The sequence below is a fragment of the Vombatus ursinus genome, unplaced genomic scaffold (genome assembly GCF_900497805.2).
Source record: "Vombatus ursinus unplaced genomic scaffold, bare-nosed wombat genome assembly UNPS02010304.1, whole genome shotgun sequence".
Classification (NCBI taxonomy): Eukaryota; Metazoa; Chordata; class Mammalia; order Diprotodontia; family Vombatidae; genus Vombatus; species Vombatus ursinus.
Window position 1 is genome coordinate 2103569 of NW_020950082.1, and position 18819 is coordinate 2122387.

General features: G+C 38.2%; 1 protein-coding gene across 2 annotated transcripts in view; it reads left to right on the top strand.

Annotated features, from left to right (window-relative positions):
* The window catches only part of NALCN (sodium leak channel, non-selective), a 502028-nt gene that overhangs the window by 464979 nt on the left and 18230 nt on the right, over positions 1 to 18819 (top strand). For both annotated transcript variants that reach the window (XM_027854084.1, XM_027854085.1), the window contains 6 exons: positions 10432 to 10525; positions 11007 to 11113; positions 11317 to 11391; positions 12384 to 12503; positions 14586 to 14654; positions 15459 to 15607. In XM_027854084.1, the coding sequence (XP_027709885.1) occupies positions 10432 to 10525; positions 11007 to 11113; positions 11317 to 11391; positions 12384 to 12503; positions 14586 to 14654; positions 15459 to 15607 (614 nt within the window). The remainder of the gene's footprint in view (positions 1 to 10431; positions 10526 to 11006; positions 11114 to 11316; positions 11392 to 12383; positions 12504 to 14585; positions 14655 to 15458; positions 15608 to 18819) is intronic.

The window sequence follows — 18819 nt, forward strand, 5'->3', positions numbered from 1 at the left end:
CTGAAGGATAACTTCATCAGTGGCACTGGGGTTATGATGACATTCTAGATGTTGGTTGGCATGAGCAAAAGGACATATGTCAGAAAGATTAGGATTGAAGAATAGGTTACATACAAGAGGAGAAATGTGAGACTAAATTGGAAAATTAGGGTGCAGCCCTATCATAGGGGTACTCCAGGCAAAGGAATTTAGTTTAGTTTTGTTTTTTCTACGTGTTATAAGGACCTCCTGAAGATTTGGGGGATATGAGAGTGATGTGATGAGAATGCTGCAGAAACCATCCACCTGATTCCCATGAGTTCTCTTAACAGTATTATAGAATGAGATGTTCTTGTTAATCACACATTCAGGCTGAGTGAGTCACACATATTGAAAAATTAGGACACAATAAACTAGCTGTAACACAAAAGTTATATTGAAAATTATTAAACTTGCTTTGCTGATTCAGAAATATTTCTAGATCTTCTAGGACCCTAGAAGAACCATTATAAATATTCATTGTCAAGCTACAGAGTGACATACATACATTTATGATCAGGAAAATGCCAATTGTCTGAGGTCATTATATTCTTCTCAACTAAAACAAAACAAAACAGAGTGGGGCTCATTTTCCCTAGCAAAATAGTCAATAAAAGGAAGGAGAGAAGGGGCACATAGGCATCTTAGGGCCTTGTGAAACAACTGCCATGGTACTCTCAATACAAAATACTTTATTGTGGAATATAGATTTAGAGCTGGAAGGGATCTTATAATGGCCATCAAGTCTAACCCCTTTCTTTTGTAGATGAGAAAACTGAGGCATGGAGAGGTTAAATGATGTAAGTCACATGGCTAGTAAATGTAAGAAGGTAAGATCTGAGGCAGGTCTTCTTCACTCCTGATCCACTGCTGCACACCATGCTGCCTCTCATGCACCATATTGCTTGTTCAAAGCACCACACCCCACATTGCTATAGGAATTAAGATGCATGACAAAGGACAAATGAGTGAATTAATTAATCAATAATTAATTTAACTACGTACAAATACAGGTAGAGTGCTAAAGTATCTGGACTGACCAGGGCCAGAAGAAGCTAATCTGAGAAGGCATAGTCGAGGGAAGGCTTGAGCAGGGTTTTAAAAGGGAAAAAGAGAGTTAGATCTGTAATCCTGCTTGGAGAAGGCTGAAGCTGGTGGATCTCTTCAGCTCTGGAGTGACCTAAGCTGATCAGGTATTCTCACTAAGTTCAGCATAAATATGCTGAGTGATCAGGAGTGGAAGGGCTACCAGAATGCCTAAGGAGGAGCAAAATGGAGCAAATCAAAGCTCCTGGGCCAATCCAAATGGGACTGGCCAATGAGTGATTCCTTAACTTCCAAACTGAATGAGAATAAAAAGACCCAGTCTTTTAAAAAAGTAAATTTAAGTGTATTTTTTATAGAAAGAAAAAAAGATGCTTGGAAAGATCATAAATCATAGCTAAAAAAGATCTTAGAGAGCATTGTATCAACCTTTTCATTTTACATATGAAGAAACTGAGGCACAGAGAGATTGAGTGACTTGCCCATGGTAAGCAAGTATCTGAGGCAAGAATTTGAACTCAGGTCTGCCTGATTCCAAGTCTAGTGAATGATCCACTATGCCACCTACAACATTCCAGATAGAGAGGAAAGCTCTGTGAAGATTCAGAGATGGGAAGGGAAGAGGGGCAGGAAGATTACAGAGCAAAGAGAAGTGAGAATATTAGCTCTGTGGTCAGGTGCATGTGAAAGCAATCAGATCTGCTTTGCAGCCTTGATGAATTCTTCTTTGCAGCAAATACCTAAATTGCCTCTAGTCCACCGAGAAAGGCTTTCCCTTTAAGTTTTAAAAATGAAAATATAAATTGTTAGATGAAGTCTTCCCTAGTGGTAGATAAACGGGCTTCCATATATGTTTTTTCTCCTTCTTGGTCAGGTAATTGATACGAGAGGTATGAAATAGGAAGACAGGGGATCATATGAGCACTAGGAGCATTGTTTTTTATGATTCAGAATTAGGCAGAACAGGAAAGAGAGTCCCTTATGTCTTTAAAAATTGGTTCTTCTTAAGCAAATTATGTCCTCTTTAAAGCTTCTGAAATAAGTCCTTGTTCATTTGCTATTCAGGTGCTTTTCTGATTGGCGTAATACTAAGGATTGGCCACCAGGTGGCAAAGTCAAGGAAGTTAGTTCAAATGCTGACTTATATTAGTTGTGACCCCAGTCTTTCAGCCTCACTTTCCTCATCTGTAAAATTAGGGCATATTGACTCAATTGCTTCTAAGTTCCCTTCCATATCTACACTTCTATGATTTGCATGTGTGTGTATGTATGTGTGTGTGTGTGTGTGTGTATGTATGTATATTATATATATATACACACACACATATATATGTTGTATATAATTGAGTGTGTGTGTATGTTCACACACAATCTATATATTACAGATCTATGCCAATATTAGGACTGTTCAATCGTTCATTTGTGTCCTACTCTTTGTTGCCCCATTTGGGGTTTTCTTGGCAAAGATACTGGAGTGGTTTGCCATTTCCTTCTCTAGCTCATTTTGCAGATGAGGAAACTGAGGCAAAGACAATAAAGTGACTTGTCCACAGTCACGTAGCTAGAAAGTACCTGGGGCCAGATTTGAACTCAGGAAGATGAGTGTTCCTGACTCTGAGCCCAGCATTCTATCCATTTTATCACCTAGCCATAAGGACTGAATAGGTGTTGCCTCAGATAAACTGAGACCTGGGAAAGACCTTAGCTTTAAAAGGCCAAGGTCTCCCACTGTCAGTCATCCTGACCCATGTTTTGCCACTGGACTCAGATGACCCTGGAGGATAGAGTGAGGCTGATGACTTTGCACAACTCTGCCTCACTTAAATCCAATTCACTTGCAAGTCAAGACATAACTCTCCTGATGTCATTGATCCTCTTCAAGAATGAAGGACAAGCAATAACAGTATTAGGGCAGTTAGGTGGCTCAACGGTTAGAGTGCCGGGCGTGGAGTCAGGCAGATTCCTGTTCCTAAGTTCAAATCTGGCCTCAGACACTTATTAAATGCGTGACCTTAGGCAAGTCACTTAAACCTCTTTGCTTCAGTTACCTGATCTGTAAAATGAGCTGGAGAAGGAAATGGCAAACCACTTCAGTGTCTTTGCCAAGAAAACCCCAAATGGAGTCATGAAGAGATGGACACAACTGAACAAGAACAAAAATAAATGTCAAAGTTAGACAGATATAGCTATATTCTGTCTTACCTAATTCTGAACCCCCCAACAACAGACCTCTGCTGAAAAACTGACAAAGAGAGGTAATTCACTATCCATGCCACTTTGACTAGAATGGCTGTTAGGAAGTGTTTTCATACATTAGGTCATTAGAGGCTGCTAAGTGATGTAGTCGATAGTGTGTTGGACCTGGAATCAGGTAGACTTGAGTTCAAATTTAGTCTCAGATACTAGTCAGTCAGCTAGCATTTGTTAAGTACTTACTCTGAGGCAGGCACTGTGCTAAGCACTGGAGACACCAAAAAAAGCCCGAAAACTAATAAACAAAAAACCGCAGTTCCTGCTTTCACTAGGTATATAGCCCTGGGCAAATCACTCAACCTGTTTGCCTTAGTTTCCTCATTTACAAGATTGAGATAATAAAAGCACTTACCTCCCAAGATTGTTATAAAAATGAAATAATATTTACAAATTGTTTTGCAAACCTTAAAACACTATTTAAATTCTAGCAACCTCCACTATTCTTGTTACTATTATTAGTCTGTGTCTCTCTACAACTTATACACGTTGTCCCAATTTCTATAATTAAATTCAACGTTCATCAAATGTTTATTTAAGATATGGCATGTGTGGGGCAGCTAAGTGGAGCCATAGATAGACCTCCCACCCTAGAGTCAGGAGGACGTGAGTTCACATCCAACCTCAAACACTTGACAATTGCTAGCTATGTGACCAGGGGCAAGTCACTTACCCCCATTGCCTAGCAAAAATAAAATAAATAAAGATATGCCACATGCAAGGCACTACTCCAGACACTGGGGTTACAAAGGCAAAAAAAAACAAAAAAACAGCTTGTGCCTTTAAGGGATCTACATTCTAAAGAATTATAGGTATAGAGCTTGAAGGTACCATCTAGTCTGAAAGGAAAAGATCATTTTACAATTGAAGGAGGTTAAGTGACTTACCCAAGGTCACACAGGCTGTAAGCCTCAGAGATAGGATTTGACTCTTAAGGCAAGAGTTCTTCCCTCATCATCTCCTGTGGCATGACTATCAAAAAGTATAATACAAGATGAGGACTGGAGTGAGGGAGTAGGGGCATAAGATGAGGGTCCAAGAACCCTAGAATAAGGCTCTTTGAGAGAGAAGTAAGGATCAGAGGAGTGGAGAGGGATCAAGGAAGCTAAGCATTGGAGAAAGATAAGAATTCTTACCTTCATAAGGAGAAAGGAGCTAACTGGATAGGGGAAAAGATAGAAATGAGTTTTCCAGATGAATTTTTGGACATAAGAGATGGACTGTTGAGTTCAGGGAAAAAATAATCCTGTTTCACTGGAAAACAGCATTAATGAAGGACAGAGGTGGGAAACAGACTGTATAGCCATCTAAGGATTTTTAATTTTATAAGCAATAGGGATTCACTGATGATTTTTTGCATAGAGAAGTGACATGGTCACCCATGTGCCTAATAAAGATTATTTTAGGAACTGGCTAAAAGGTGAATTGGAAAGTCAAGAAGTGGCGGCCAAAAGAACTGTTAGGAAGCTATTAAAATGGTATGGGTGAGCTGGGTTCAGTGGAGAGAAAAGGGTGTATATGAAAACATTCTGAAAGTAGAACCAACAGGACTTGGAAACATTGAATATGGAGGGAGAGGGAAGATCTAAGAACGACTTCACGATTACACATCTGGATGACCTTGGTGGAGAGAGGAACTTTGGAAAGCAGAGTGGATTTACAGAAGAAATAGATGAGTTTATTTGGGGACACATTTAACCTGAAGCATCATCAGAATATCCAGGTAGAAACTTTCGGCAAGTATTTGAAGATATGAGCCTGTAGCTTGGTATACAGATTTGGGTGTCATTTGTTCAGAGGTGATTACTGAACCAACCAATGAACCTGTCTACCCTCAGTTTTAGGAAAATGAGGTAAATCCCACATGCATACAACAGCTCTACAAATTCATATCCCTCCTTTTCTAGTCTCTGTCAAATATCACTGACAGTGGCTTAGCAACCGTAAACCACTAGTTCTTTCAGTCCATACGATGTAATTCAATGAATTATGTTGCTTGTATTCACTGATGAAAACTAAATGTCTTCCCCTCTAGAAATTTGGGCCACAGGGTCCTAACTGTCCTTTTTTTCTGAACCCTATAAATCCATTCTCCCCAAATCTAGAGTCTATATCAGATTGTGCCCAGATTGCCTCTCTCCAGATTTCCATTCTAAAGAGTTTCCCATTCCTCATTATCTAAATCCACTCCCAATATTATTAGCATTTGAGTCTTTTAAATTTGAAAACAAAGACATCATTCGATAAAAAAAAAGGAACTGCAGGACAGATTTTTTTTTTATCCTGTGATAAATAGAATTCCTATAAGAATTCTCTCATTCTACACATGATAGAAGTCTGGATTTTTGTTTCCAGCCAGTATCTAAGGGACCCTTTGCTCTGGAATCCGAACAGTGATACTTATGCCAAAAATCTTCTCTATAGCCAAAAGGAAGCAACTCCCCCCTCATCCTCACAGGGGATCATTCTCTTTGCTGAACTTACTCATGAACCACAGAATGGTCCCCTCTTCCCTGTGACCATTCTATTGTCAAGAAATCTCCTCCCTCCACATCCTTTCTTTCCTCTTTCTCCCATTTTCCCTGCCAACAAACAGAAGAGGCGTTTTTCAGTCCCTGGTGGGTCTGGTTAGAAGCAGCTTTCCTGCAGGGTCAGTAATAAGAAAAATGAATTTTTGAAATAGTTTAAGCAATTTCACTTAGTCAAGTGCTCTATAAATGACATAAACAAATCTAAGTATTTTACCAGCCCATTTACTTATGCAATTAGGACTTCGATGCATAAATGAACTTGTAAAATTTACTACACAATTTATATCATTGAGAAAGGAAAATACAGTGTAGTAGGAAGATCATTGGAATTGGAATCAGAATGCTAACTACCCATGTGACCTTGGCCAAGGTTACTTAACTTCTCAGGGCCTCTTTTCTTATCTGTAAAATGGTCATAGTAATTGCACTCCCTATTTCTCATTTTTACTGTTATGGTCAAATGAGTTTATGCATGTAAAATCCTTTTGCAGACATGAACTTCTATGTAGATATTACCATTTATTTTATAAATATATACATCTAGCATTTGAAAAACATGATCATACATTGCCACACAGGAAAGAAAGTCAGTCAAAAATCCCGAGGTCTTCCCAAAGAGAGTGTCGAGGATGGTGAAGGGAGTGGATATTGCCATATAAGAATCAATGAAGGAACTAGGAATATTTAGCCTTGAGAAGAGAAGATGGGAAACACAGAGGGTGTCCCAAAAATCTAAGTGCAGTTGTCAGCTTAAACAGCTGTATTAGCTGGCTTCAATCATTTAAAGGGTTGCCTCATGGGAGAGGGGTTATGCTTGTTCTGCATAGAACTTGTAGCAATGCAGGGACAGTGAAGAGAGGCAAATTTAGGTTTGAAATAAGGAAAAACTCACTAATAATGATATACAAAAGTAGGATGGTTTGTCTCTGAAAGCAATGGGTTCTTTTTACTGGAGTCCTTCAGGCAAGAACTGAATGACCCTCTATCCGTGATATTGTACAGAATTCTTTGTTAGACAAGATGGCCTCTGAAATCCTTTCCAACTTTGACATTCTGTGATTTTGTGATGGTAACTATGGTATAAGAGTGTTGTTGTTGGTTATTCATTTTTCAGTCATATCTGACTCTTTGTGACCACATTTAGGGTTTTCTTGACTAAGATACTGGCATGGTTTGCCTTTTCCTTCTTCATCTCATTTTCCAGATGAGGAAATGAGGCAAATGGAATTAAGTGACTTGCCCAGAGTCACACAGCTAGTAAGTATCTGAGGCCAGATTTGAACTCAGAAACAGGAATCTTCCTGACTCCGGGTCCAGCATTCTATCCACTGTGCCACCTAACTGGAGTGGGGGAGTCTATAAACCATGGTGTTTGAGGAATGTTTAAGGACAATTAATACGGTTGGTCTCAAAAAGAGAAGACTTAGAAGGAACATCAATGAATCAATCAGTAGATTTTTATTCAGTGCCTAACATATGCCTGTGTTAGGTACTGGGGATACAGCAACAAAAATGAAAAGGTTCCTACCCAGAGGGAGTTTATATTCTATTAATAGTGCCACTGTTAAGGAGCTCACCGTGCAAACCACTACAGACAGATAAGATACATAAAGGATAAGTTGGAGCTAATCCACAAGGAGTGTACAGTTATCCCTTCTACATTGCAGAAGTGAGGGGCGTGGCACTCCTACCATCTGGAAAATTGGGTAAAAAATTTTGGCCCTCCCTTCATACCAGAGAAGTCTGAATTCTTTCTTTTTCTTTTCTGGGGTGTTTACAGTACCTTGTTGTAAAATTTCTGTTAAGTATTTGGTCATAGGTTCTGTGTATCATCTGTGGCTTCTGCAAAACTCCCACAAAATTCCCATTTAATTTTTCATGCCAACCCATGATATATTGAAACCACCATGGGGAAAGATGCTATGTGAAAGGGATAACTGTACTACAATTATGGGGGATCAGGAAAAGCTCTTGCACAAAGTTAGACTTTAGCTGAGACTCAAAGGAAGCCAGGGTTACCAAGAGGCAGAGATGAGGAAGAGAATTCCAGGCATAGGGGACAGCCAGTGAAAATGTGCAATCAGGAGATAGAGTCTGTATATTCGTCTTCACATCACTCAGTGCCCAATCTCTTTTTTTTTTAAAGTGCTGACATGATTATAGAATATTTGAAATCATATGTTTAAATTATTCCATTAGGCAGTCATTTTTAAAGGCATTTAGCTTTCTTGGGCCTCACGTTCCTCAAATGAAAAGAGAGAATAGGGAAAAGAATAGACTCAATGTTCCTTATGGCTCCAAAACAAGGGTCCTGTGATCACATCCAACCTTCTCATTTTAAAGATGAGGAAATTGAGGCATGGAGAGATAGGGTTACTTGCCCAGTGTCACATAACTAATCAGTGGCAGAGTCAGGATTCCAACTCAAGTCTCCTGACTCCAACTCTAATGCCCTCATCCAGGCTTGCAAGCCACTTGTAGCATTTCTTTCCACAGCCCAGATCTGTTGTTCTTGGTGCATGGTGGTGGTGAATCTGGAAAAGTCCAGCAGCTTGAAGTCTTGATGAGTACTGTTCTCTTCTGCTGAGAAAGCATATTTACATATTGTCTGAGAGGAAGAAGAGAATAATAATGATAACAATAGTTACAACTGACATTTATATGTTCATTTAGGAGAGGTAGCATGGTGTACTGGATAGAGAGCTAGCCTTATAGCCATTAGGACCAAGGTTCAAATCTCACCTGGGATACTTATTGACTGTATGACCCTGGGCAAGACCAGAATTTGCATAGAAGATGGCAACTTACATTGATAGAGGGAGTTTCCGATGCTAATGAAAGCATATATCTAATCCTTATCCCTGTGTAGCTGGAGTTCTTAAACTTTTTTGTGTGTGTCATGGACCTCTTGCAGTCAGGGGAAGCCTATGAACTCCTCTGAATAATGGATTTAAATAATTTAAAGAAATGCTAAATTTCAGTTCATTTTTAGTGAAAATCAAGATGTGTGTGTGTTTTTTTTTTTACCATCTGAGTTCATGGACCCCTTGTAAATCTGTGAATCCCAGTTTAAATACTCTTGCTTTATTGGTGATTTAACATTTGCCAAGCACTTTTTACTTATTATCTTATTTGATCTTCACAGAAACCAAGTAAGGTAGTTAGTAAAAGTATTATTATCCTTATTCTATAGGTGAGGAAACTGAGTCTCAGGAATGTCAATTAACTAGTGATAATTTTATTATGTTAATTAATCAGGCTTATCCAACCAATAAATGTCAGGGGAAGGTAGAATTTGAACCCAGGTGTGTCTGCACACTCAAAGCACAAAAAAGTAGAGAAAATATGGGTTGCTTCATTCTCATGGTTCCTCCCATTAGTTCTAATTGTTATTTACATCATGATTAATGGGAAATATGCTTAACATGAATGTATACGTAGAGCCTATATCAGATTGTATGCTGTTTTGGGTGGGGGGAATAAGTGGGAGGGGGAGAAAATTTAAAACTCATAATCATATGGAAGTGAATATTGAAAACTAAAAATAAATTAATTATAAAAAAGAGGGAGGAAGTGAAATAAGGTGGGGAGGAAAAGGAATATATGGTGGCATGGAAATATCTGATAGCTTATAAATATTTCCAGGTAAGAGACTGCAACCAATTAGCAGTTTTTCCAGAATTTAATCACTATATTCTAAGTGACTGAATGGCAGAGATCAAATATTCCTCCTTTTCATATATCTCACAGTATCTAGGACACAAAAGGAGCTCAATGTTTCCTGAGTGAATGAATGAGTAATCACTCCTCAAGTCTCTCCATCCTTGCATATCTGTGCCTTTCATTAAATGAACTGGAGTTACAGGGAAAACTTTGTTTTTTCTGAATCCTTGAAACATTTTGGGTGGGTTTATTTTGTTTTGTCTCAACCACTTGCAATCTGCTTATACTAAATGTGACACTTTGCTAATAAAAGAATTTGCTATATAATCATTTTGCTACTTATTAGAAGACTGGCAGAATTCAGTGCACAGGTTCCCTCCTCACCAGTCCTTTGTCTATAATCTGATGTCTCTTCCTTAGAGCTTGTAAGACTGCACCTTTTCAGGACAATGGGAAGACAGGAGGGACAGAAAAATACTTTCACAAGCTAAAGTACTAATAGCAAGTCATTATTTTGCTGCAATGTCTTCTGCAATGAAACTGAATAAAAATTAGCTGCTGTTTAAACAAGTATTCCCTCCCTTTGTTTGATTACAGCAAGTAAAAAAATCAAATATAAAACTAATGGTTTCCACAGCTGGCTACCCTAGGTCTACACAGAGCAATCAGTCTACTCACTGAGTAGGGTGTTCTAGCCAAAGTGTCGACTTTGGGACTGCCTTTGAGGTGAGGGAGAGAAACTCTGACCCTGTTTACCCAAGTGCCCCTGTGTGGGAAGAAGTGCTGTCTTTTAATCTCCAAAAAGCAGCACTGTGTTGTTGGGGTTTTTTTGTTTTTTTTTTCTTTTTGTCTTATGATGACCACATTTGGAATGTTCTGGGTTTAGATGACAAAAGGCTTTCTATGCTTTTCTTTGTTTATTAAGGGAACGGCGTTACTGACTGTAGATCAGAGAAGATGGGAAGATCTGAAAAGCAGACTGAAGATAGCACAACCTCTTCATCTCCCACCTCGCCCGGGTATCAAAGATGCTCTGATTTCATTCATGTTGGGCACTAGTGTTCATGATTCCCCAGGAGTCTAAGATTTAAATTAAAATAATAATCGTGAGGCCACTAGGAGGTTGTGCATAAGTTAATGTAGAAACAGCCATCTAACTACAGATCTCTGCGTAAGGCTATTAAAACTAGCCGCCCAAAGGTTGTGCTTCAGTGCTTTTAGGATAAGCCTTAATGAAAAAAATGAATTTTTAAATAAAATGTATTTGTGCTTGCCTTTTAATAACGTGAGTGAAATATATTAACTTGACAGAAATGTGACTGTTCTCTCAGTATTAAAGGCTTCATGCAGTTGTTGTTTTTAAATATTCAAAGTTAGATTAAAACTGTAGCAGGGAAAAAAATGTTGAATGTCTTGAGATGATCATTAAAGCAAATGAAAAACAAGAAAGCAAATGTGACCCAGGACTAAAATGCCCTTGCAAAAATCCTTCTTTTGCAGATAATGATGGTTTTAGAGCTAAAATGTATGACATTACCCAGCATCCCTTTTTTAAGAGGACTATAGCTGTACTAGTCCTGGCTCAATCTGTGCTGCTGTCAGTCAAGGTACATTTTTTTTAATATATTTTGCTTCACACTATGCATTTGCAAATTATTTTTTCATTCATCCATCTAACTGAGAATATAGCAAGCTGCCATTCTTGTCTAAACATACCATATAAAAAAAAAAAAAGCTTCACCTAATAGGGAAGAGAAAAACCACCTTTAGGAAATCACATGGCTACATGTTGTTTCTTTTCCTATTTCAGTGGGATGTTGCAGACCCAGTGACTGTTCCTTTGGCAACAATGTCTGTTGTGTTCACCTTCATTTTTGTCCTGGAGGTATGGTAAAGGGCTTAAGACTCTCCAAGTGCTTTCTGCTCATTTCCGGTTATTCACTTTCATAGGGTATAGATTATGGAATCAGAATGTTAGCACTGTAAGGCCATGCCATCAAACCCCCTCATTTTTACAGAAGAAGAAACCAAGCCTCTCAGACAAGAACCTCTGTGATTTCCCCAAGTTGCAGAGCTGGCATTTGAACCCAGATTCTCTGATTCCAAATCCAGCTCTCTTTCCCCTGGACCACATCACCTTCCCTCATTTCATCATTGTAAGATGGAAGCTTTCAATGAAAATGGAAGTTTTCATTTCATTATTTTAAGAGAATTGTTTTTGAAAACACAGCATTAGAACATCTCCTTTTTAAAAATGGTGGCCTCCATTTATATAACGAATGCTCTCTTTTCCTTTTCCAACTGCCGAGACACCACTGTGGACTGCTGTGCCTGAGTCGTGGCAGTGTTAGTGATGTCAGCTCAAGTATTTAGAGCTAGCTACATAATCAGTGATTTAGGGTATTCAAAATACAGCAAGGAAAGCTGACTCATGGATTTGCTCTTGACAGAGCCAAGATTACCTTAAAATACATGTTGGTTGCACAATCACTACTCAATTTTTTAAGATCCTGGAATTTGTATTTCATAAACGTGTGGTGGTTGATGTTTCCTATCCCTATGGGTGCTTTACTTGAGGAAACAAAATATGCTGCTGTCTAAATTACAGAGGAGAAAAAGAGTGTGGAGGAATGACTCTTGCCATTAATGTAATTTATAGCTGATTCAATTTCTAATGAGTTCTTATTTTGCAGAAAGTGACTCATGTCTATGAGAAATACTTCCTTTAATTTACACAGACTTTCAGGGTTTTTTTTAATTTCCTAAAAATATTTCTTTTTATTTCCATTTAGTAGTAGACTCTACTTGTGCTTGGTAAATTAGAATTTTGCTAAAAATAAAAAATCAATCACGTTACCTGTCTTCATTGTTTACCAGGTTACGATGAAGATTATCGCCATGTCACCTGCTGGCTTCTGGCAGAGCCGAAGGAATCGATATGACCTCTTGGTGACTTCCCTTGGTGTCATTTGGGTGATCCTTCACTTTGCTCTCCTTGTAAGATCCCCACTTGCAATAATACTGTGTTGCGTATTATAATTAAAGCCAATCCCAGATTAAACTTGCAAATGGAGAAAAACCAAGGTATAGAAGAGGGAAAACACTGGATAATTCAGAAACTGCTTCCTTTGTCTCTGGAGTGTACACACACACACACACACACACACACACACACACACACACACACCCTCAGCCCCAGTGGCAGTGGCAGTGCCATGGCATACCATGGATAGTCTATGACATAAAGAACCCACCCATCTGCAAGCAGGAACTGACTCTATTAAGAAAATGCTGTTGGTAATATGTATCATGCTGCTTTCCTACAGAAGCAGAGCTCTCCCAGGATGAACTGTCACAGCCCCTAGGCACCAGCAGTTTTCCTCTGAATGCAATTCTCACTGTTGCTGGCAAATAGAGGGAGAAGGATCCTAGCAATTTGCTTCATACTTCAATGGATGAGGAGAAGCAATCTGTCTTTTTTTCTTCCAATGTATGCCCTAGAGAAAAGTCTCTAGGTCTGACCAAAGGCAGCACAGTTGCCTAGCACATAGTAGGTGCTCAATAAGCACTAGCTGACAGCCCCCTGCACACAGAGGACTACACATAGAAATTCTTAAACCTGATAAACTCACTCTCCTGTGATCACTTTCTTACGTTCTTCATTCAGAAACCATACTCGCTCAGCAACATACAGCTTAGAAATGATTATTTAAAAAGAGGTACCAAACCCCTTCTAGCCCACAAACATACACACATAAAATATATTCATAGATACAGATATGTTTCTCTTTGAGGACTTTACCAAGGAGGAGAAGTAGTATGATATGGTGGAAGGCATACTGGATTTGGATTCTGAGAGCCAGGGTTCAAATCCCAGATCTGTCAATTTTAGCCATCCCTGTGTGACTTTGGGCCATTCACTTTACTTCTATGAGTCTCAGTTTCCTCACTGGTAAAATAAGGGGGGTGGGCTACAATGTCTCTGAGGTACCTCCTAGTTCTAAGTTGATGATCCTGAAATCACATAGCTTTCTGGATCTGTGATCTTATGATAAATAGGATACTTCTTAAGTTTGTCTCTGACATTTGGTTAGGCTGACTTAATAAAGCACAGCTTTTTTTAGGAAGATGCAGCTTTTTTTATGAGAATGGTTATTAGAACTCTATCTAATGGAATATTCTCCTTCTAATAAGACAATTATTTAATTCATTGTAAAGTCACTTTTGGTCAACAAATAATGATTCATTGGATTGGCTGTGTCCTTAAAGGCTCATCTAGTCACCATCACTGAAAGGGCGTGTCATACCCAAATCAGCCTAGATTAATGAGCATCTGTCTTGTCTTTAAAGATTCTCAGAGAAGGAGAGGCCCTGATCTTCTTGGGTAATCCATTCTAATGTTAAACTACCCTCCTTTGTCGGGAATGTTGCTCTTATTGGATTTGGGGTCAGTAGACCCGAGTTCAAATCATCTCTCTTCAATATACTACTTGTGTGACCTTGAACAAACCATGTAACCTTTCTAGGCTTCAGTTTTCTAATCTGTAAAATGAGATGTTGGAACTAAATGATCTCTAAAGTCTCTCTCAGCTCTAAATTCTGTGATCCCTTATATTTCATCACAAGATCCTCTCCTCGTAGGGTCAATAGAAAGAAAAACTATGTCTTCACCATCTCCTCTATTCATCTGTACATTCCATGAAGGCAGGGGCTGCACCCTATCACAACTTTGAATCTCTCCCTAGTACCTAGCATAGTGCTTTGCACACAGGAAGCACTTAATAAATGATTGTTAAATGCTTATTTTATATAATAACCCCTCAATATAAAAGTCACCTAAGCAAAACAGAGCCCCGAGTCTCATTTATTATTTTCATTTTATGTATAATATTTATTCATGAGATGTGACAGTGACCTTTTCAGAACCTTCTTAGACAAATTTCCTATATGAATTTCCACATTTTATTAAAGCAATTTTTCAGCAGACTTCTCAGATGGCTTCAAATGAGAAATGGAACTGAAACTGGAACAAAATCTCTTGTGCAAATTACAGAAGTCTCTCTTCTATTTAAATTCCAGAATGCATATACATATATGATGGGGGCTTGTGTGATTGTCTTCAGGTTTTTCTCCATTTGTGGAAAACATGTAAGTATCTCATAGAAGGGACAGTCTAATGCAGAATAATGTGTGTGACCCCCAAAGTATAGCATTAGTTATAAAATAAGCAAACTTTCATGTTTTAAAGCTATTATATAATGGTTCTAGTGCTATCTAAAAAAACATGATTAATATTTATTGCTACTGGAAAGAGTCAGAATGGCTCCTTACTCCTCTAAGAGAACGTTTGGACAGTGCTTTTTTCCTGTATTGGTTTGGCTAAGTTAAAGGGACCAAAAATTGTCTGAAGAGCTAGCAGCCAGAAAAAAAAAAAAAAAGAAGTGCTAGCCAGTCATGTGAAATGAAAGGCTAGAGGTGTGAAATAATGGAGAAGTCACATTGCCGATTGTTGGTACTTGGTCTCCACTAATAGGAAGGTTTTGAAATAGATATGGTGGGAAATATAAATACAAACTACATGTGAGTCATCTAATACCTTAACGTCATCATGTCATTGTCAGGACTGCACAGATAATGCCATCATGCTGTTCTTTGAGAATAGGTATTATTTTATTTTTGTATTTGTATCCAAACACATAGCTCAGTGCCTGACACATAGTAGGTGCTTAATAAATATTTATCGATTATCATTTAATATTCACCCTAAATGCACGCCAAAACATCTTATCATTCCTTTTATACGTTGGCACTGATTCAAGCAAAGCATGCTTTGGTTGCTATTCACATACAGAAACCTTGAGAATCTGTTTTATGACAATCTGCTTAAATAAAATGCCCTTCCTCCCGCAGCTCTTCTATATGATTTAGTTATGGTCTTCTTCCTGTTTGCAGGTAACACTGAAGATGCTCCTTTTGACAGTGGTTGTCAGCATGTACAAAAGCTTCTTTATCATCGTGGGGATGTTTTTATTGCTGCTGTGTTATGCTTTTGCTGGAGTTGTTTTATTTGGAACGGTGAAATACGGAGAGAACATTAACAGGTTGGCATATCCAGTATCTATTTACTTTCTTAATGAAGTTTATCCCCATTTTTATATACATAAGCATGTGACTAGTACTATAAAAATCTGTGGTTGGTTGGCTGTTTGTTTGGGTTTTTATCTAACAGAGACTAAGAAGGACAAAGGTAATAAATGAGAAGCCAAAAGAGAAGAAAGCTGACAGAATAAGGCATAATCATGTTATGTAAAAACCTTGTGACTTTTTTTTCCATTGAAAACTTAGCACATAAAAGCCCCAACCTTGAGTATGCACTGCATTGAGTCTGTATTTCAGTGCAAAAAAAATAAAACTTTAGACATAATTTTGAATTTTGTCTAGACAATAATCACTAAGTTTATAGAGACAAGAGAGATGTGATTATTGTTTTTGTTTCATCAACTTGCATCTTGATCGGGAAATTAAGTTCAATATAAGTGACTGTGCTTTGCTACACTGAGTCTGCCTTCACAGATTTCCTTGCATCTGTTCCCCTCTTCCTACTCATAATGGCATAGGCCCTCATTATCTCTCATTGAGACTAGTGTCATAGACTCCAAATTGGTCTCTTTGACTAAAATCCTTCTTCTCTCTAATCTATCATTCAAACAACCAGTGGTGCAATTTTTCTAAACCACAAGACTATCTATGGCACTGCATTGCTAAGGACCTTTTAATAACTCCCTATTACCTCTAGAATAAATGAAAAAAATCTTCTTAGCCATGCATCTAAGCTTTTACAGATCCTAGCCCCAGTGCTCCTTTACAGTCCCACCAAGCTGAACTATGTGTTCCCCAAACTCAACATATCACCACTGGAAACTCTACATTTGGGCAATTCATTCTTTAGACTGGAAATGCATTACCTTCTTATCACCACCATTCAAAATCCTTACCTTCCTTTGAGGGCAAATTACACTGCTATCTCCTCCAAGAAGCCTTCCTTGTTCTCCCTTCCTCTGACCCTCAGCTGCAAGTGATATCTATCTCCTGAGGTTGCTTAGAGATCTTTACCTAAGACTTTCTTTTGCTCCCACTGTTTCCTACTCTGTGTTATGATTACTCATGAAATATCTTGTGTTATTTTTCTTCTTTTTCTACCTAGAACTTAGGACATAGTAGGCACTTGTAAATATTTATTATGGCATTATATTTTTCAATTTGACTCAAATGTTGTGTATTCAGCCCTTGCTATACATAAAGCACCATAAAGTGTCAGATGTGAGTTTAAATATGACATGAGACATTCACCTCTTACAAACCTGTTTGCCTCAGTTTCCTCATCTGTAAAATGGAGATAATAATATCTTCCTCCTAGGGTTATTGTGAGAATCAAATGAGTTAATATTTGTAAAGCACTTAGCATAGTGCCAGACACGGAATAAGTATTATATAAATGTTTTTAGTAATTATTATTATTATTATGCTAAATACTAAAAGTGATGCGTAGATACTTCAAAAGACACTATCAAGATGCTATCAAGAAGCTTACAGTTTATTAGGTGAGATAAGAAAAAATAGAGTACATCACCACATCCACTGATATGGATATTTCCTCCCCTGGTACAGTGTCTAACCTATTCATGCCTCCTTATCCTGTGAAATTCTTACCTATATCCTTCCAGTGATTCTCCATGGGGACATTCTACAACTTGATGGAAGCCTTCCAAGTCTCCATACTATAGCAATCTTTCCTTCTGTCATCCTTTGCTCTTACTACATGGCCAGACTACCTTATTCTACAATGTATTTCTAAGATTATATGTTTTGCACAGGGCAGGTAGGGAGCACAGTAGAGTGCCAGGCTTGAAGTCAGGAAGACTCATCTTCCTAGCCTCACACACTAGCTGTGGAACCCTAGGCAAGTCACTTCACCCTATATGCCTCAGTTTCCTCATATGTAAAATGAGCTGGAAAAAGAAACGACAAACTACTCCATTATCTTTGCCAAAAAAAAAAACCCCAAATGAGGTCATGAAGAGTTAGATACAACTGAATAATAACATCTTTTGTGTGCTTATTATGCAGATTATTATTGGAATAGTCTGAAGGCTATTAATTCTCACCATGTGCAGAATGTGGTGGGTATCATGACAGGGATGCAGAGCTAGGAAAAATTTAATGGAGGATCTAGCAATTTCAAGATAGACATTAAAGAAAGATTAGGATTTCATCAAGCAGAGATGCTAAGGGATAGATTATTTTGGGACAATGTGAAAAGATGTGAAAGAACAGGGCATATCTGAGGGGAAATTAATAGTACAGAGGAAGCAGAGTATATGGTAAGACTTTTGGATGACCTTGGACAAGCCATTTAATTTCTCAGACCTGAGTGTCATCATTTTTAATATATGAGAGATAAGCTTTGAGGTCCCTTCCAAATATAAATCTATTATCCTATAATTTAGTTCATCTGGAACACGTAACCTACCACAAGCAATACTGGAGAAAAGCCTGCAAAGATATGTTAACACCATATTTTTTGCTGTTGTTCAGTCATTTCAGTTGTATCTGACTCTTCATGACCGCATTTGGGGTCTTCTTGGCAAAGATACTGGAGTGGTTTGCCATTTCCTTTTCCAGATCATTTTACAGATGAGGAAACTGAGGTAAATAGGGTTAAGTGACTTACCCAGGGTCACACAGCTAGTAAGTGTCTCAGGCCAGATTTGAATTCGGGAAGATGAGTCTTTCTGGCTTCATGCCCAGCACTCTACCCATTGTTCCACCTAGCTGTTCTAAGGCCATATTTTAAGTGGTCATGAATACCAGGATAAGGAATCTGGACTTTTTCCTATATGGAATCATTGAAGTTTCTTGAGTAAGTTAGAACCACAATCTATAGTTTAGAAGATGAATCAGGGGAGCACGGGATTCAGTAAGTCCAAGGACACCAACTACTATTTGAGAAAATCCACTGGAAAAAATTCAAAAACAGTTTGGCTTAAGTTTACACCATCATTTCTCACCATATGCCACAATAAATTCAAAACCAACACATGGCCCAACTATAAAAGGTCATGTCATTAAGAAGAGACATCTTTCACAGCTGTGGATAGAGGGAAAGTCACAGACCAAAAAAGGATAGAAATGATCACAAATGATAAAATGGACAATTTGGATCACATAAAAAATTTTAAAGTTTTTATATAAACACAATGAATGTAATTAGACTAATAGTTAACTAGAAAAAAATCTTTGCAGCAAATTTCTC